Here is a 20,890-nt window from a genome sequence, read left to right as displayed (position 1 = left end):
ATGGTAGCATGTTTCAGAATAATATATATATACATATATATTTTTTAAGGCTTAATAATATTTCATTGTATGTATATACCCCATTTGTTCATCTCGTTACTTGCTATTTTCGCATTTGGGTTGTTTCCACCTTTTGACTGATGTGAATATTGGCTGCTATGAGCATTGGTGTATAAGTATCTATTTGAGTCCCTGCTTTCACTTTTGGGTTTATACCCAGAATTGGAATTGACTGAGGAACCACTATACTGTTTTCTACAGTGACTACACCATTTTACATTCCCATCAGCAATGTATAAGGATTCTAGTTTCTCTATATCCTCTCCAATACTTTATTTTCTGTTATTGTTGATCACCACCATCCTAATGGGTGTGAAGTGGTATCTCATTATGGTTTTGAATTGCATTTTCCTAATGATTAGTGATGTTGAATATCTTTTCACATGCTTATTGGCCATTTTTTTATCTTCTTGGACAAATGTCTATTCAAGTCCTTTTCCCCTTTCCTATTTTTATTGAGCCAGGAGCCTGAAGCTGGGCCCAGTCCCAGGACCCTGAGATCACTACCTGAGTCAAAAGCAGACTCTTAACCAACTGAGCCACCCAGGCACCCCCTTTTCCTATTTTTAAATCAGATTTTTTGTTGTTGATTTAGAGGAATTCTTTTTGTATTCTGGATTCCAGTCCCTTATGAGGTGTATGGTTATTTACCTGGATTTCTAAAGCAGTATACATATGTATTTGTTTCAAAGGCCCATCTCAGTTTTACTGTATTTGTTAGAATAAATATCATTGATCCAGTCTTGAAGGAGGAGTAGTGGTGTTTACTGAGTGCTTTTGCAGTGACCTGCATTCTTTTAGATGCTGTACACATAGGAACATTTTAAATTCTTCAAGAAACCTATATAGAAGTACTTTTATCTGTGTTTTCCGACGAGGAAACTGAGACTTAGAGTTTAGGTGCCTTCCATTAGTTTTCATTAAAGCCAGGATTTGGATTTAAGCAACCCAGTTCCTGACCTCATGTACTTAATTAACTATAGCACTTTCCTACCTCTCCCATGAATGATACATTTTGTGTTCTCATCAGATGACACTTTCCATTCCTTGAACACTGCCTTAAAAGGTAGTTCATAAAGCCAAGTAAAGATTCTGATGGAGTTCTTAACAAAAATTAAACAGCTGGTTAATAGTGGAACCTATTTAAAGTTCAGTTACATTGTATTTTCCTTTGTGTTTTCCATAAGGGTGTGACTTTATTTGAATTGGGCATATTTTTTCTAAAGTAGCCTGCTCAGTGAAATTTTTTTGAGTAAATTTTTAACTCCTATGCATTTTTCTGTTTTAATTTTAAGCTACTTGTATTCCAGACTTGGTGTGTGAGTTGATACCCAGAGAATGCAATTTTATTTTGCTGTTTACCTAAGTCAAACTTAATTAGTAAAGAATAAAACACCTGTTAAATTGTATAATGCGGGATCCCTGGGTGGCGCAGCGGTTTGGTGCCTGCCTTTGGCCCAGGGCGCGATCCTGGAGACCCAGGATCGAATCCCACGTCAGGCTCCCGGTGCATGGAGCCTGCTTCTCCCTCTGCCTGTGTCTCTACCTCTCTCTCTCTCTCTGTGTGTGACTATCATAAATAAATAAAAAATTTAAAAAAAATAAATTGTATAATGCATTGTAGAGCAAAATGAAATTTTTACCACTGCCCACCATTATCACAAATAATTAATTGTGTGTAGGGTATATGTATTGTTTTATATGTGCACTTGGGGGGAAAAGATGAAAATGTAGATCTTACTTCCTCCTTGAAAACGAATGCTACTAACTGGATCACTTTTTGTTGTGTGTTTGTAACCTGTGACTGGGAGGTGATATGTATTCAACAATCTATTCCTAATTGTACACATGGAATTTAAATTTTTTTTGTTAACATAAATGATGCTTTATCCAGTATTTTGGTATGCATATTTGCCTACCTACATAATAAATTTCTAGGATCAAAATGGCTAGGAACTCGAATTCACATCTAGAATTATTGAATTCCCATCTAGAATTATAGCAGACATTGTTAAAATGTCTTCCAAAAAGGTTGCACAAATTTAAACTCCAACAGTGCATGAGATTTCCTGTTTCTCCGTTTGTACACTAGCACTGAGTATTATCACGCTTTACATCTACAGCAAGCGAATCTTGCATAATTGTCGTGAGAACATAAAAGCTATGCCAGGAAGCTGGCCATAGTCTTTTATGTGACACCTCCCATGAATGTTTTTTGATAGGTTTGTCAGCACCAGGTTCTGTGGCAAGCAGGGTCAGGCCAGCAACTTGATGAAGAGATTAATGTTTCTCTGAGTATGGCCTTTTTATTCTGATAATTTCAGTTTACAGAAAAATTGCAAAAAATACTACAAAGGAGCTCACCCAGATATCTCAAGTATTAACATTTTACCACGTTTGCTTTATTCCTCTAAATGTACACACACACACGTATTTTCTCTAGACCATTTGAAGGTGAGAAGTAGACAACATTCTCTTTTCTCCCTAAGTACTGCAGTGATTATTCTAAAAATAAGGACAGTCTCTTACATAACTCCTGTACAGTTATCAAAACCAGGAAATTAAAATTGCTATAATCCTGTTCTCCACTCTGCTAGTTTTGTTTTGTGTTTTAAATATTTAATTTATTTATTCATGAGAGAGAGAGAGAGAGAGGCTGAGACACAGGCAGAGGGAGAAGCAGGCTCCACACAGGGAGCCCGACATGAGACTCGATCCCGGGTCTCCAGGATCACGCCCTGGACTGAAGACAATGCCAAACCGCTGAGCCACATGGGCTGCCCCACTCTGCTCGTTTTATTCAGATTTTGTCAGTCTGAATAATATCCTTTAAAGCAGAAGTAAATGCTGGATAGTATGTTGCACTCAGTTATCATGTGTCTTTAGCCTCTGAATCTGGGCCAGTTCCTTAGTGTTTTTTGTCTTTTATCACCTTGATACTTTTAAAAGTATAGTTCAGTTATTTTGTTGATTTTTCCACTCTAGGTTTGTTAAGTTTCCTCATGTTTAAACTCAAGTTCTGAATTTTTTGACAGTAACTTCACAGAAGTGATACTGTGTCTTCTTAATGTATCATATTAGAAAGCATTTGATATCAGTTTGCCCTATTCAGTCTTTTAATATATGAAATTAGTTTGCCCAGTGTCCTGTTGCCCCCTCTTGTGGAGGCCATAGATTTTAAGATGCATACTTTCCATATGAGATCTTCATATGCAATGTTAATGGATGCCAGTGTTCTCACGACTCAATTACGCCATCTAGATCGGAAGACTTACGGTGTATTGCAGATTTAACCTGGGAAAGTCCTTTTTCAGGTATGGCTTTTTTGGAAAGGCACCCTTAATCTGACAGTAATATTGGAGATACCTAAGAATGCAGATGCTGCGCATAGCTGGAGATGATAGTGTCATTCACCCTTCTTTCTCTCTGCTCTTCCTGCTGCTTTTCACAAACTGCTGCCAGATTGCTGAAAGTTAAGTTGAAATTTTTCTTTTATTGTAAAGAAAAGGTAGAATAAAAAATTAAGGAAAACAGTGCTTTTCAAATGTTTTACCCAGTAGATGGAATTAAGAGAGGAAGCATGTTTCTCCTCCACCCGATAAGGCTGGCTGCAAGCATGACTTGTCTTTGAAGTCTGCCCCATAGGATATCTGTTCTCATAGAAACATGTTTAATAAATGTGATAGTCCAGGAGGTTACATCCTTCTCAGTTGTCTTGTTTCAGTAGCCCGGGACCACTGGTTACACCTCCATCATCTCTGAGAAATTAATAATGGACTGTAGTCATTTCTGCTGAAAAGTGAATATTTTGGATGCATGATATAAATATTACATTATGGATTTTCTTGGGTCATTCATATTTAAAGTTGGACCTTTTTGCAGTAGATAATTTGAATCTTTATGTATTAGTTATATATCAGATTAGTAGTGAAATGGATCTTGTTAAGTGCAGGATCCATATAGAACCTTGTTATATAACTTAACATTGTCAAATATGTAGACCTATGAATTTTGTTAAATAGTTAGAATTAGTTCAATTGCAACCTTCAGAATTTTGCGTTGTGAACCTACTAAATGCATTTCAGGACTTTTCTCAGAAAACCCGTTTTCTTATTCCTCCATTGCAGTGGATACAGTAACCATTAGTTTTAACGAGATAAATAGGAATGTGATCGCATATTCATTAAATAAAGGAATATGGTCACACCTGACAATTATTGGAGATGCTTTATTATATACTCAAGAAACAGTTTAATCTTAGTAATGTTTATAAGATCCCCTACCCTTAAGAAGGCACCAAGATAGAATGATGATAAAATTTGAAGTGCTGTTCAAGCTTAGCATGCAAACTATTAGAGTTCTCTTGCACATGTATTCTATGGGAGCAGTTTTACTGCATGAGCATGTTTTGTAATTGTTGACTTCATCTAACTTCATCTAGGTGTTTCCAAAAAGAAGTAGAAACAGCTATTTTAATTAATGTCTAGTTGGTAATTTAATTTTGAAAGCATTTCAGAGCACCAAGAAACAAAATTTACATTTCATTGGCTCTCTTACTAGTCCTGTGACACTTATGTTAGATCCCAAAGGGTGCTTGATGATTGGAATACTAGTAGCTAGTATAAAGAGTACTGTGTCCTCGTCTTCATTAAAAAGTTGTATTTCAAAAAAAAAAAAAGTTGTATTTCATTTGTTAACTATATCTTTGTCAAATTTTCACCATTTTAACCCCTTGGGTAGATTCTGGCCAAGTCTCACTTTGCTTCTTTTTATTTTTTATTTTATTATCTATCTATCTATCTATCTATCTATCTATCTATCTGTCTATCTATTTATTCTTTTTATAAAGTATAGCTGTGCTCTTACACATACAAAGAAGTATTTTAAAGCCTATCTTAAACCTCTTGGTTTTTGTAAACTATATTTAACCCAGTAAGGCAGTTACATTTTAATCACATGCTATAATGGTACATTTAATCAGTTTCAAAGATTCAAAGAAGTCTTTACTGTGGAAAAAGATTCAGGAGTAGATTTTTGCCTTTAATTCCGTAACTGAATTTCACAGATGTGCCAGTATTTCAAAACCTATGGTCTTCAGTGGCCTTACTGATGTTGCTACTAAAACATTGTGTTTTGTTTCTTGGTTTTTAAAATTGAATGTCCTGGAGGGTAAAATCAAAGAATAAGTAATTCTTCCAATAAAAACTTGGATTATTTAGTCATATTTTTGCTATTTCAATTAAGTCACTTTTCAGTATTTCAGGGTTAACAAACATTGATAGTGACAGATACACACTGCTTATAAATTTTGAGTTCATAAACAGTGTCGCAAATAGCATTAAATTACACAACAAAATGAACCGCATTGTATTCCAAGACCTTTATCATCAAAGTTAATAATATTGTGGGACATTAAATACAGTGGAGAAATCTGAAGTCAAATTAGGCTTTACAGCCTGTAGCTGTGATTATGAACAAGTCATTTAACCAGTCTATAACTGCAATCTGCTTTAAAAAAGAAAACAAAATTCTATTGGTCCTTTTTCAAGTGTTGTGTTTCCACCATCTCTCAGAAGACCACATTTCCTATTTCAGAGGAAATAGGTCATCACATAAGAATTAGTTTCTTCCTTTGTTTTCATTCATCCTTGTTAGCACCTCATTTAACTCCTTTATTTTATTATTTTGGCTTACCGGTTTATAACTAAGATATAGTAATAATTACCAACATTTATTGAGCACTTACTGCATACCAGGCACTGTTCTGTGTGTTTTCTATTAACACATTTAATCCCTTCAACGCCTCTGAGGTAAACACAGTCACTGTGCCCATTTTACACAAGGAAGCTGAGGTCTAGAGAGTTAAGTAACTTCAGAGTCACACCGTAAGAAAATAATCATGGATTTGAACTCAACTGCCTTACTCTAGAGCGTTTTTCTTACCCTCCGTGTTATACTCTGACTCTAGCCTGCATTGTGCATCCTTGTCCGTGCTCTAGGTTTTCTCTTTGCCCTTCTTACAACCAGGTGAAATGCTTTTGTTAGTCCACTTAGCATATTTCTTTCTGAGGGGCCTTATACTATAAGCTAGTTAAGTAGTCAACATTTAGGATTAAAAAAAATTATTTTCATACAGTTGCAGAAGGTTACACTAGTTTCAGGGGTACAACATAGTGATTCAGCTTCTTTCTATGTTATACTGCATTCACCACAAGTGTAGTTACACTCTGATAGTGCACAACACTTAAAATATCATTAACTATATTCCCTATGCTGTGCCTTATAGTCCCGTGACTTATTCATTCCCTAACTGGAAACCTGCATCTCCCATTCCCCTTCACCCATTTTGCCCATCACCCCCATGTTCCTTCCCTTTAGCGAGCATCAGTTTATTCTGTATATTTACAGGTCTGATTCTGTTTTTTCACTTAGTGTTTGTTTTCTTTTTAGATTTCACATGAGTGAAATCATAGGGTTGTTGTCTTTCTCAGTCTGATTTATTTCAGTGACCATAATACCCTCTAGGTTCATCCATGTTTTCTCAAATGGCAAGATCTTCCTTTTTTATGTCTAATATTCCTGTGTGTGTGTGTACACTCACACCATATTTTCCTTATCCATTCATCAGCACTTAATTTGCTCTGATATCTTGGCTATTGTAAGTAATGCTGCACTAAACATAAGGGTGCATATATCATTTTGAATGAGTTTTTAAATTTTCTTTGGGTAGATACCCTGTAGTGGAAGTACTAAGTCCCAGGAGTTTCTATTTTTAATTTTTAAGGAACCTCTGTACTGTTTTCCACAGTGGCTGTATCAATTTACATTCCTACCAATGGTCCATAAGGGTTACTTTTTCTTCACATCCTTGCCGACCTTGTTATTTTTTGTTTTTGATTTTAGCTATTCTGACTGTAAGATGATATCTCATTGTGGTTTTGATTTGTATTTCCCTGATGATAAGTGATGTTCAGTATCTTTTTATGCATCTTTTGGCCCTCTGTATGTCCTCTTTGGCAAAATGTCTATTCAGGCCCTCTCCCCAATTTTTTTTTTTTTTTTAAATGGGGACATGACCCTTTTTTTTTTTTAAATTTTTATTTATTTATGATAGTCACAGAGAGAGAAAGAGAGGCAGAGACACAGGCAGAGGGAGAAGCAGGCTCCATGCACCAGGAGCCCGATGTGGGATTCGATCCCGGGTCTCCAGGATCACGCCCTGAGCCAAAGGCAGGCGCCAAACCGCTGCGCCACCCAGGGATCCCTCTCTCCCCATTTTTAATCAGATTATTTTGGTGTCAAGTTATTGAAATTATTTATATATTCTGGATATTAAGTCTTTATTGAATATATCATTTACAGATCCTTCTCCTCTTCAGTATGTTGCCTTTTCGTTTTGTTGATGGTTTCCTTTGATGTGCACAAGCATTTTATTTTGATGTGGTCACAACAGTTTATTTTTGCTTTTGTTTCCCTTACCTTAGGAGACCCACCTAGAAAAATACTGCTTTGGCCAAGGTCAGATGTTACTGCCGTGTTCTCTTCTAGGATTTTTATGGTTTCAGGTCTCTCATTTAGGTCTTTAATCCATTTTGAGTTTATTTTTGTCTGTAGTATTAAAAAATAATCCAGTTTCATTCTTTTGCATATCATAGTCCAGTGCTCCCTGCACTGTTTATTGAAGAGCCTCTTGCCCTCCATTGTATATTCTTGCTTCTTTTGTCATAGATTAATTGACCATATAAGCATGGGTTTATTTCTGGGTTTACAGTTCTGTTCCATTGTTCTATGTATATGTTTTTGTGCTGGTACTATACTGTTTTGATTACTACAGCTTTGTAGTAGATCTTGAAATCTGAAATTGTGATACTTCTAGCTTTGTTATATTTCAAGATTACTTTGGCTATTCTGCGTCTTCTGTGGTTCCATACAAATGTTGATAATATTTGTCAATATCTAGGTTTAAATTTCAACTCGGCTTGCTACTAATTTACTTCGTGGGCAAGTTGCTTTCTATCTTTTTTTAGTGAGTCCATATGTAGTTCAGAGTTGTTTTGTAATGATTAAAGAGGGTAAGGTATAAAGAATGTACAGCAAAGTGCCTGACACATGACAAACACTTGTAAGCTCTATACCACCACCTCTTGGGCTTTGTGGATTTTTCTGAGTGTCACAGGTTGTGTGAGACTGGAGATCTTTGGTTGTTGTCATTGCTGAGGTTGGTTGATTGGTTGATTGGTTGGTTGGTTGGTTGCATGGTGTCATCCTCATCTAATCATTGTGCTACATGCTTAGAGTGGGTGTGTAAGACCTAGTTAGGGTGTGTTGATTTGTTTACGAACCATTTTTAAAGTACATTATTTTACCATTTCTGGGCATGGATGGTTATTAGAGGATTTTCCTTTATGCTGTTCATTAGTAGAGCTGAAGTATAAGTCATAAAGAAGATTTCACGGTGCCTAAAAAGCTTACTGTGGAAATGTGTCATACAGCTTATGTATTTATTTATTTTTTCTTATTTTTTCCAGAAAATTTGGTGAGCGGCCTCCACCTAAACGACTCACGAGGTAAGCATAATATTAGTCTTTTACCCAAATGTTTCATGAAAATATCAGAACCTGTCATCTTAAAAATTGTTAGGTGCTCTTGAAAAGAAGTTTTTCAAATATTAGTATCTATATCATAAGCTTATTCACATCCTCCCCCCCCAGAAAAAGACGATAATGGGATACAGTTCAAAGGGGAAAGTGAAACCTTTCAAGAATTAATCTTGAGTATTATATAGTTAATATAACAAGGGCGACAATGTAAAGATAGCTTCCTTCTAGCCAATCTAGCTGCATTTAGCTAGTCACAATTTATTAATTATAGTCACAATATATTGATTATTTAAGGTAATTTAATAAATGCTTTAGAAAAGAATTTATTTATTTATTTATTTTAAATATTTTTATTTATTTATTCATGAGAGACACACATAGAGAAACAGAGACACAGGCAGAGGGAGAAGCAGGATCCATGCAGGGAGCCCGACATGGGACTCTCTCCCAGGACTCCAGGATCACGCCCTGGGCCAAAGGTGGCGCTAAACCGCTGAGCCACCTGGGCTGCCCTAGAAAAGAATTTTAAAGAAAATATAAGATTATACTCACTTTTAAGGAGACTATAAATATTACATTGTATTCTAATTATAGAAATTAATTTTACAATATATATTTTAATTACAAATGTTAAATTTGAAAGTATTAGTCTCGAAAATGATTTTTAAATTGTTCAACAATCAGCAGTTATAAAATAAAAAGTAAGACAGCCACTTGCACAGTTACATCCTAGAGTTAATGTTAATCCTGCATTGTGAGTATCTTTCAAGAAAATTACAGGCATATATAAGCATATGCTTGGCTTTTTTTGTCTTTTTTTTTTAAGTCTAGCATTCATAGTTTACTGTTCTGGACCTTTTAACTCCACTTAACTGTACATCTTCTACCTTGTTCTCTTTCACGTCTCCATAGTTTTTCATTGCCTTCACACTACTCCCTATTTAGTATTTCACATTGATGACCATTTGGGTCATTTTCACATCATTGTTATTATTAAAAAGCTGTTTCATGCAAAGAATTATAGGGACATGCCAGAGGGACACAGAAAGAGAACTGGTTTGAGAAGGCTCCCTTTAGCCAAATCATGAACACTTTCATCCTCAAAATAAATAATGACGGTAATAGATAAGAACCCATAGAATAAAATACAGTTTAAAAGTCTACACTGAGTTAAAGAAATGATCCTATAGTGAAGGAGAGGAATTCTTTTTCCACCTAATAAATGTAGAAGGAATGATGGAACTAGGAAATCACACTTTGGCAACCACTACAGTCATAATTGTTTCAGGCAAAAATCATCAGTGAAATCTTAAACTATTGGTTTAAAGACTGATGAGAACCATATATTTAGTTTCTAAGCATATCCTCACAAAGTATGTATTAATTATAAAGTGAACGATAGTAACATGACAGTGAAGAAACTTGGCAGACACTACCTTAATGAAGTGATCTAAATTAATATCACTAGTAAGGGACAAATAAACATCAAGTGCATCCTGAGGAGGATGACATAATGTCACTTTTGTAATATTCCAGCCAAAAATGCATACGCTAAGTCTAAGCATAAGAAAATAGGCACAATGAGGGACATTCTATAAAATAAATGGCATTTGCTCTTCAAACTTATCAAGATCATGAAAAACAAAGCCTGAGGAATAGCAGACTAATGGAGAACAAAAATATGACAACTAAATTCAGTAAATCCTGGGTCAGGAAAAAAATTCTTGTTTTGAAGCTGGAGTTAGCAAATGTTTTCTATAATGGGCCAGATAATAAACATATTAGACTTTTTGGTCCACACTGAGGTTATTATGATTTCTCATCTCAGTTTTTATATCCCCAGATTAGTAAAAAATATCAATATATCCATGAACTGTATGTCTGTATTCCTGCTCAATTTAGAAAAACTGGTGGCTATCCTGATGTGGTCCAAGGGTATTAGTTTCTCAACACTGTCTTACACCTCCCAAATAAAGGACATTTGTAGGACAATTGGAAACATTTGAATAAAATCTGTATATACAAGTATTTGTATCAGTGATAATTGCATTTGGCTTGTTTTAAGAGCATATCTTTTTTTTTTTTTTTGGAAACTAACACTGACGTATCTTGGGTAAAAGGGTTTTATGCCTATAATAGACTCTTAAATGGTTTAAAAATATATAAATATGGTTGGGCAGCCCTGGTGGCTCAGCGATTTAGCACTGCCTTCAGCCCAGGGCACAGTCCTGGGGACCCAGGATCGAGTCCCATGTCAGGCTCCCTGCATGGAGCCTGCTTCTCCCTCTGCCTGTGTCTCTGCCTCTCTCTCTCTCTCTCTCTGTCTCTCTCTGTCTCTCATGAATAAATAAATAAAATCTTTAAAAATATATAAATATGGCAAAATACTGATATTTGGGGAGTCTGGAGAAAAGGGGACAAGGAATTCTTTGCACTACTTTTGCTATTTTCCTAGAAGTCTGAAATTACTTAAATTTCAAAAAATTTCTAAAGACATTAGATACAGTTACATGTTTGTATATTTCTTGAAGAAATTCTAAGCAGAATTATTTAATTCACATGTATAGACATTTTTTAAATTGCAATTTAATTGATACTTTTATTATCAATAGTAATATATTGGAATGACTCCTAACCATAAAATGTATTTTGATGAATAAATCACTTGCTTTTAATGGATATCTGTAAAAATAGCAATCATTGTGATGATAATAAATATCCTTAGGAAATTATCCTTTCCTTTCCTTAAACATACACAGTAATATAATTAAGTCCTGTCTACCTTATCATGCTTTTTCCATTTACCCTTTAAGCAATTTTCCCTGTTTGGAAAATTTTAGTTAGCTTTTAAGTCTTCTACTTTTGGCTAAGTTGGAATAACAGGGACTGGAATTACTCTCCAAACTAAAACAGCTAAAAACCTGGACAAAATATATCAAACAATGATTTTCAAAGTACTGGACAGCAGGCAAAAAAGGACAGTGATCCTTGAGAGAAGGGAAACAAAGGAGATGAGCTCTGGAATTGCCCTAGCATAGTACCTAGAGAGCTTCTAGGACATGATGTAGGCAGAAGGAATCCAGGTGGAGCCTGGTAAGCACCTTGAGCTGTGAAGAGATAGAGCTTAGGTATCTAGGGGTCCAGGGTGGCTAGAGTTGCCAGGACAAATAGCTGGTGAGGAAAAAGATCCAGAGATCTACAGAAGGTCCCATCTTGTCTTCAGCTGAGTATTGATTAGCACACATGTGTGAGGAAACTATCCAAGGCTGGGAGATAAATACCAATCTGAAGAATTAGAGGAAAAAATCCCTAAAGTGACTGTTCCCAGTAACTAAAGTGGAAAAATATTATAACTCATGATACATCTGCTACAGTACTACAGCACAGAAGAGTTTTTCTTCAGTAGTGGTGCAAAATTTGACCAACACTAAATGCTGCTCTGGTTTTACCTAACAAAACTTAAAATAAGATTGAGAGGATCAAATTATTTCCAAGTAACTTAAATGTATACCAGAACAAAGCTCAAGAATATTTACAGGAATAGAAAAATATCAAATACTCAAAAGTAAGATTTACTGAGTCTTAACATCTAATCAAAACACCAGTCATACAATGAAGCAGGAAAATAAAATCCCTAATAAGGAGAAAACTCAATTAAAACCAACCCAGAAATGACATGCATGATGGAATCAGACAAGACATTACAGCAGATATTATATTTGACTTCTAAATGTTCAGTATGCTAACATCAGGAGTTTGCATATTTTTTTGTTAAAGGGTCAGGTGGTAAATATTTTAGTTTTTGTGGCCCACGTAGCCTCTGTTGTACTACTCAACTCTTGTAGAAAAGCAGCAAAAGAACCAATGGACATGTCTGTACACTGGAGTACAATTTTCTGTCACAAAGAGGTTTGTATCAGATTTGCGATCCCTGAGCTAAAGATTGAACAAATAAAATAGAGGACATAGAGGATTAAAAAGCTACCTAAATCAGATTTCTAGAGATGAAAATTATAATACTAAAGGAGAAACACACTTGATGGGATTAATTACAGCTACATGCTGCTCAAAGAGGGACTAATGAACTTGCATACATAGCAATAGAAACTAGACAAAATAAACAGAGAAAGGTGGTAAAATAACATGATCATAAGTGAACCGGGGTTTATGTTCAAGTGGCTAATATCCGAGTAATTGGAGTCTTCAAAGAGGGGGGTGTATGACTTAAAAGAAGAGATGAAGAAATAACAGCTGGTACTTTCCTTGATTTGGTGAAAACTGTAAAACCGTAGTTTTGAGAACTCAGTAAACCCAAGTGCAAAACTACACTGGAGCATATTGTCATCAAATTACTTAAAGTTTGTGATGAAGAGAAAATGTTAAAAAGCAACAGAGAAAAAGATATATACAAAGGAATGAAGACAGATGAGGATGATGAGGGTTTTCTTCTGAAATCTTGCTAGGGAGATGACAGTGAAGCAAGACTTTAAAGTACTCACAGGGGAAAAATGTAGTAACCTCCAGGCAAGACAAAGACCTTTTTAGACATAAAAAAAACTGGAAAGGAGGTAACAAGCAAACATTAGAAATGACTTTCTCGCCAATAAATTCAACAACTTGTGAAGAAATGCACAGATTGCTCGAAATTAACAAACTACTAAAGCTTACTCAAGAAGAAACAGATAAAATTTGTAATTATAAATCTTCCCACAAAGAAAACTACAGGCTCAGGGACACCTGGGTGGCTCAAGCAGTTGAGCATCTGCCTTCAACTCGGGACATGATCCTGGAGTCCCAGGATCGAGTCCCACATCAGGCCCCCCGGTGGGAGCCTGCTTCTTCCTCTGCCTATGTCTCTGCCTTTTCTGTGTGTGTCTCATGAATGAATAAATAAAATCTTAAAGAAAGAAAGAAAGAAAGAAAGAAAGAAAGAAAGAAAGAAAGAAAGAAAGAAAGAAAGAAAGAAAGAAAGAAAGAAAGAAAGAAAGAAAGAAAGAAAGAAAGAGAAAGAAAGAAAGAAAGAAAGAAAGAAAGAAAGAAAGAAAAGAAAGAGAGAGAGAGAGAGAGAGAGAGAAAGAAAGAAAGAGAAAGAAAGAAAGAAAGAAAGAAAGAAAGAAAGAAAGAAAGAAAGAAAGAAAGAAAGAAAAGAAAGAAAGAAAACTACAGGCTCAGATGATTTCACTGTGAGTATCTACCAGACATTTGAGAAATAAATCATGCCACTTCTATATACACTCTTCCGGAAAATCGGAGAGTGGGATATTCTTTCCAGTTCATTCTATGAGGATAGCGTTGCCCTGTTAAACTCAGGACAGAGACATTTCAAGAAAATAAAACTATAAGCCAATTACTTACGGACACAGATACAAAAAGTCTTAAATTTTCACAGTCAAAATAACAGTACGGCTTTATCTCAAAAATGCTAGTCACTGTAATTCAGTATATTAACAGAGCAAAAAGTAAAATCATCTGGTCATCTCAAGGGGTTTTGAAAAGCTTTTGACATTCATTCTTGACCAAAATTCTCATCAAATTAAGTATAGAAAAAAAATTAAGTATAGAAGGGTTCTTTCCTCATTCTGAAAAAGTATACCTATGAAAAAAATTACAGTGAACACAATACTTAATTGTGAAAGACTGAATGTTTTCCCTCAAGATCAGGAACAATGCAAGGTTGTCTGCTTTCACCACTTCCATTTAACATTGTATTTGGGGTTCTAGTTAGTATAGTAAGTCCAGGAAAGAAAAGAAAGGCATCCACATTGGAAAGAAAGAAGTAAAACTGTCTTTATTTGCAGACATCATGATCTGTGGAAAATGATCTGTGGATTTTTGCCATGGAAAATCCTATAGAGTCTTAAAAAAAGGCTGCTAAAACTAATTGGTGAGTTTTATCAAAGTAAACACGATCAACATATAAAAATGAATTGTATTTTTTATATCAACAATGGGAAATTGAAATATAATAATGCTATATTTAAAAGCATCAAAAAACATAATTTTTAGGGGAAAATCTGACACAGTCATAACGAAAACTATACACCTTGAAAACCTTAAAATGTTGAGAGAACTTGAAGTCCTAAATAAATGTTCTTGGGACAGAAGACTCAATATTAAGATGCCCAAATTCATCTATGGATTCAACATAATACTATTCAAAATCCCAGTGGACTTTTTCTTGCAGTTGACAAGCTGTTTCTAAAATTTATATGGAGATGCAAGCAACCTAGTCTAGCCAAAACAACCTTGAAAAAAGAGAAGAATAGAAGAATTTAGACTACTGGTTTTCAAAATTTAGTAGAAAGCTATATACAGTAATCAAGGATGGTATTGGCATAAGAATAACTAAGTAGATCATCACTGTAACAGAATAGTGGCCAGAAATAGTTCTTGAGATATATGTTCTTCAATGAAGGTGCAAAGGCAATTTAGTTAGAGTTTTTAACAAAGGATTCCGAAACAACTGAATATCCATATGTCCCTACCATTTACATACACATAAACACAAAATAACTGTGATCTGTGCATGGAACCATATATAAAAATGTATCTAAATGTAAAACTTCGAATTATGCAGCTTTTACAAGAAAATACAGGAGAATATCTTTGTGACCCTGGGTTAGGCAAAGATTTCTTAGATATAACACCAAAAGCACTACCTCTGGAAAAAAGAAATGAATAAGTTTTACTTCATCCAAATTAGGAATAAAACATTTGTATCCAGATTATGAAAAGAACTCCAAACAAAGTCAATAATAAGGAAATAACCTGTTTTTCATTTGGGAAAATGATTTGAACAGATACTCCAGACAATGTGTATATATGGCAAATATGCATTAAAGAAATGCAAAGTAAGACCACAATGAGATACTTCCTAGAACAACTAATACTCTTATACCTTGGTGGTGGGTATGTAAAGTAGTACAGCAACTTTGGAAAATAATATGGCACTTTAAAAAGAAAGTGCCCTACCATAGGGCCCAGCCATGCCATTTTTACATATGTAATCAAGAAAAATTAAAACATAATGTGAACACAAAGACTTGAACACAGATGTTCATGGTAGTGTTTTGAGAATGATGACTATCTTCACCTGGATTGTGGTGACGGGTATATACGTATGCTAAAACTTACCCAACCATACACTTAAAATTTATACATCTTATTGTGTTTCAATTCAATCTCAATAAAGTTGTACAAGGTTTTATTAGCTTTTGTCCTTTAAAAATACCTTAAAAGGGATTAATGTATCTTCCAGAGGGATAATTCAGTTAAGCTTTTATGTCTTTTTAACTCTTTCTTAAAGAGAGCAAACTTAGGATTTTTATTCTTTATTATCTTTTTTAAAAAATATATTATTATTTTATTTTTTAGAGAGGGAGAGAGAGGCAGAGGGCACAGGGAGAGGGAGAATCTTAAGCAGGCTCCATGGCCAGTGCAGAGCCCAACACGAGGCTCAGGCTCACAACCCTGAGATCATGACCTGAGCTGAAATCAGGAGTCAGACACTTAACCAAATGAACCACCCAGGCGCTCCTTATTCTTTATTATGAAAGCTAGCATAAAGCAAATTTAGTAAAATAGTTTTTATAAAACAGAAAATTGGAATGTAAAGTCAGCGACCAATTCTGTGATAAAAATTTAATTTTAAACCCAAGGTTAAAAATTAGGAAGTTTTCCCTTTTGATAGTATAGCAAATTTAGGTTTCCTCTGGTTCCTTTTAATCACATTTTCCCAGTTTTTCCTTTTAAGAGTTTTCGCTGTTAGGAAAACTTTAGTGTCTTTTATTCTATAAAAAATGTTTTAGGGGCAAGTGCGTGGCTCAGTCAGTTAAGCGTCTGCCTTCTGTTCAGGTCATGATCCCAGTGTCCTGGGATCCAGCTGAGTCAGGTTCCCTGCTCAGTGGGGAGTCTACTTCTCCCTCTCCCTCTCCCCTTCCCCCTGCATCATTGTTTCTCTCTCAAATAAATTAAAAAAAAATTTTTTTTTAAGATTTTATTTATTCATGAGAGACACACAGAGGCAGAAACACAGGCACAAGGAGAAGCAGGCTCCTCTTGGGGAGCCTGATGTAGGACTTGATCCCAGGACCCCTGGATCACACCCTGAGCTGAAGGCAAATGCTCAACCACTGAGCCACCCAGGCGTTCTAAAATGTTTATTTTATTTTATTTTTTTTCTAAAATGTTTTTAAAGGAAGTTGATATATCTCCTTTTATTGGGGTGCAGGGGAGGTAGGGAGTTAATTTAGAGAAGGTTCCTTAAAAAATAAGTATTTTAAACCTACTCTATTCTGTTCCTAGCCTCATCTTCTGAATTAAGCAGTATTAAATAATGGTCTATTTAGAGGACAATGTTTTGGATAGTGCTTAGAATGCAGTTCTACATACACAAAATGTAAATTTTTGATTAAGGATAATTAACACCATGTTCTACTCAGCATTATTGTGGATTCACTTTTTTTTTCTTTTGAATATTACATTCTTTCAGAAATACATTTAGAAACCATTGAGTCCTAACTTCCAAGGGCATCCTGTTCTCTTGAAATAGTCCCTTTCATGAGGCTTTCAAGTATAACTGTGGATTCAAAGACAGAATAACCAGACTTTACATTATCATATAGAAATAGTTGTTTTTTTATTGTGGAAGCTTCTCATTTTGTCACTTAGAGCCTGGGGTCATCAGTGAAACTACTAGTTTTAGTACAGCAGGATGTCAGTCTCTGGGAATGCTGACTAGATCACAGCGAGTGTGCCTGTCCCTTATGTGGGAATATGTCTGAGCTCCGCAGTTATGACCTGCAGCAGCGCTATATAACACATGCTTTTAGAAAACACAGATGCTATTCAGTGTAATACCCCATTGTATTAAGAGACTTTGCTGTGTTGTCAATTATCAGAAGGTTAGAACTGGAATTTTGAATATGCTTGAGTTATAGGCAGTCTTCAAAGGCGTGTACTCCTAACTTTCTTCCCCCTCTGTGACACTGCAGACTGCTCTCCACCAACTCATGCGTTTGCTTGAATTCATTTAGTACTGGGATTTCCTTCATTAGGTTTTTTGTTTTTTTTTTTTAAAGATTTGCTGTAATTGTTGGAACTATTTTGTTATTTACTCTGAAAACTTTTTCCCTGTCACTTGGACTAATACTTTTTTTTGAAACCCCATCCCTTTTGGTCTCCCTACCATGCCTCTGTTCTCAGTGTACTTGTACATACCTCCATTCCTCTCCTGGTCAGACTCTGGAAAAACTGAATTTCTGAAGTTCTTCCTTGGCTTGTTTTCAGGTTGCCCTAGAGTAAGTAATAACATCCTAAAAGGAGAGTTAGGATTTAACCTCTGTATCTGTTGTTTACTTCAACACAGGTTATGTATATTTTATAAATATTTGTGTATTAATTTTGGGATTCTGTTGTCTTTGAATGAGCTCCCATTTTCTTCTTTTTGAATGTCTTGTCTTTCTTGAACATAGCATGCAGTTTTGAGAAGCATTTTACCAATGCCTAATGAGAAACTCTTAAAGCAGTGTATTCTTCTTGTCTGCCCTGGATCATAGCTTAAGCAGCTATTTGCTATGCCTATTTATGATCCATTCCCTTCAACTTATGACAAGAGAATCATCCATTCCTTATTAGATTAGGTCAGATTAATGTCTGTTCTGGTTCTTTTCTAGAAGTCAGAGGTTACTTTATGTTTTATAGAGCACAATATTCATGTTTTAACCTAATTATGGATTTTCCATTTACTTTATCATAAGACAACCACGAGTAGCAAACACCATATAAACCAAGTCAAAATGAAACAAATTAGATTTATAGTAAAATAAAACCATTAAGTTAAATATACATTGATAGTAACGTGTGACCTTCAGTCTATATAGTTATTAGTCAAATAGTTTATAAGTAGTAAATAATTCATATTAAAGTAGTCGCAACTAATATCCAACTTTACTTAGGCCAGTCGTATGTTTGTAGGGCATCTTGGGGAAGAAGAAAAATGAGCTGGAATAGGAAGGGTCCACGTGGTCCCTGGGATTCAAGGAGCCAAGTTTGGATCATCCAGGCCTAGATATCTAAGAACCAAGGTGATGATCTACCTTTGAATATGAGTACTCCCTACTGTTATCATGTTATCAAAATCTTCAAGTCTCAGATTTTCCTCTACATGAGTAAAGCCTTAAAGAAGTAGTGAAATTGTTTATTTCCAAAATAAACTTAAAATAGTAGAACACAGAAGTGATATTCTATTAGCGATGAATGGCCCAATTCTTACAGTGTAATGGCTTGTATGTTTGGGAGGGGGACTAGAAACCAAAAATTTATGAAAGGATTTGTCTCAAAGCTGTGAGAAAGGACATTAAGCAGTTTACCTGTATATGAACTTTCATAGAATTCCATAGAATTCTGTATGGATCATTCATTTTATTTTTATCATAAGAGGGAGTGGAATGAGATTTGCCAGCATTCTCCTAGGAACATGACCTGTACTGTTGTTTGGCCTTGGTCACCAATAGGTATAGAAACCTACTGTGGCATCCTTATGTTTCCTTAGTATTATGAGGGACTTTTTTAGCCCTTTTTCTGGATTATCATTTTCAGAACTGGCACTCGGGGAAAAAACAACAGATCTTGGTCTGGTCTAATAGTTGATCCAATATAGTATTACAGATACCTCTCTTAGAGATTTGCTTAAGATTGAGTAGTCCTGCCATGAAAGAATTGGTTTTACTTTATGTGATCTAGTTGCTCTAAAACGTCTTTGAATAGAGCACTCTCCATTGCAAATTGACACTGTTGGTGGAGCTCACTTTGAGAAGTACTGTCTGTGATGATGTAAAAGACCTAACTATTGAATCTGACAGAAATAGGGCAGCTCCATGGACTTTGTTTGGGTTGAGGGGTGGCATGAATCTGGATGTCTTTTGGCAACATTCCAGAGGAGAGGTGAGAAGAGTCTAACTCAGGCTTCTGAGCTATCAAGTATCCTATCACCAAGTCCAGTTTCAAGGAAGAGGTGGGTTTTTTTTTTTTTAATTGAATTAAATGTCAACCGTGTGGTATACGTAATTGATTAAACAAATTAGAATGTCATTATTCATTCTGTTTTGCAGCTTTTAAAATTATCTTTTTTTTTTTTTAATTGCCTATGCACAGGGGTCAGCAAATGCTTTCTGTAAAGAGCCAAGTAGTACATATTTTAAGATTTGAGGACCACATAATGTTACATAGCTTTCTTTTCATTTTTACAATCCCTTAAAAATGTAAAAGGCATTTTTAGTTCCTAGGGAGTATGAAAGGCTGCTGGCATGGTTTCTAAAACCTAGCCTATAGTAGTATTTCCCACGGTATACTTTGCAGCTCTCTAAAATGTTTGTGGCTACAGTATATATGGGGACGGGGTTACTTTGGAAACACTTTATAAAAATGGGTTTCTGGGGGATCCCTGGGTGGCTCAGCAGTTTAGCACCTGTCTTTGGCCCAAAGTGTGATCCTGGAGTCCTGGGATCAAGCCCCATGTCAGGCTCCCTGCATGGAGCCTGCTTCTCCCTCTGCCTCTCTCTATGTGTGTCTCTCATGAATGAATAAATAAATAAAATCTTTAAAAAAAATTATGAACAAATACAATGACAGGCAGTTTGAACATAATAACCTAGCATGGCACTTGCCATGATTTTATGTTAGTAAAAATATCGATAGAAATAAAATACTGTTTTTCTAAAAGATAAGCTTCTATGTTTTGAGTAAGCAGACTGTTTCAAAAGCAGTTGCTACAATGTTCTTCACATAATTTTTAATTGGTTTTTATTCAGAATGAATATTTTACCTTCTAAAGGAATCATTAAATGAAACAAGTCAACAAAGAATATACTTCAAAGTTGTTAGAATAGTAACTATTCCAAGAAATTACTACTTTTAACTTTGCTACTTTTTAACAATTCAGTAATACAAAGTAGTAATTCTACTAGAAAGATTCTTATAATACTTACATTATGTTTTTCAATGATAAAATTTCCCTTATTCTTTTTTAAAAGAACAGCAGATGACTTTACCATCTTGTTGAAATACTTTTGACTTTTCTCTAAACCAGTGGTTTTTAACCCAGATGACTCCCCCTTGCACCCCTCTTCACATTTGCCAAAACCTGGAGACAGTTTTGGTTGTCACAGTTTGAGGAAGGGTGCTGCTGACATCAAATGGTGGAAGCTAGAAATGTTGCCAAATACCCCAAG

At 35.3% G+C, this 20,890-nt stretch overlaps 1 protein-coding gene across 12 annotated transcripts in view; it reads left to right on the top strand.

Annotated features, from left to right (window-relative positions):
* RBPJ (recombination signal binding protein for immunoglobulin kappa J region) overlaps positions 1–20,890 on the top strand; it is a 225,513-nt gene that overhangs the window by 173,323 nt on the left and 31,300 nt on the right. For 9 of the 12 annotated variants that reach the window (XM_072808600.1, XM_072808570.1, XM_072808609.1 and 6 more), the window contains one exon: positions 8,589–8,627. In XM_072808600.1, the coding sequence (XP_072664701.1) occupies positions 8,589–8,627 (39 nt within the window). The other 3 variants (XM_072808620.1, XM_072808630.1, XM_072808561.1) reach the window with 3 other exon arrangements.

Source organism: Canis lupus, chromosome 2, assembly GCF_048164855.1.
Source record: "Canis lupus baileyi chromosome 2, mCanLup2.hap1, whole genome shotgun sequence".
Taxonomy (NCBI): Eukaryota; Metazoa; Chordata; class Mammalia; order Carnivora; family Canidae; genus Canis; species Canis lupus.
Note: the sequence above shows the minus strand (reverse complement) of the source record. Positions and strands in the feature narration are given on the sequence as shown.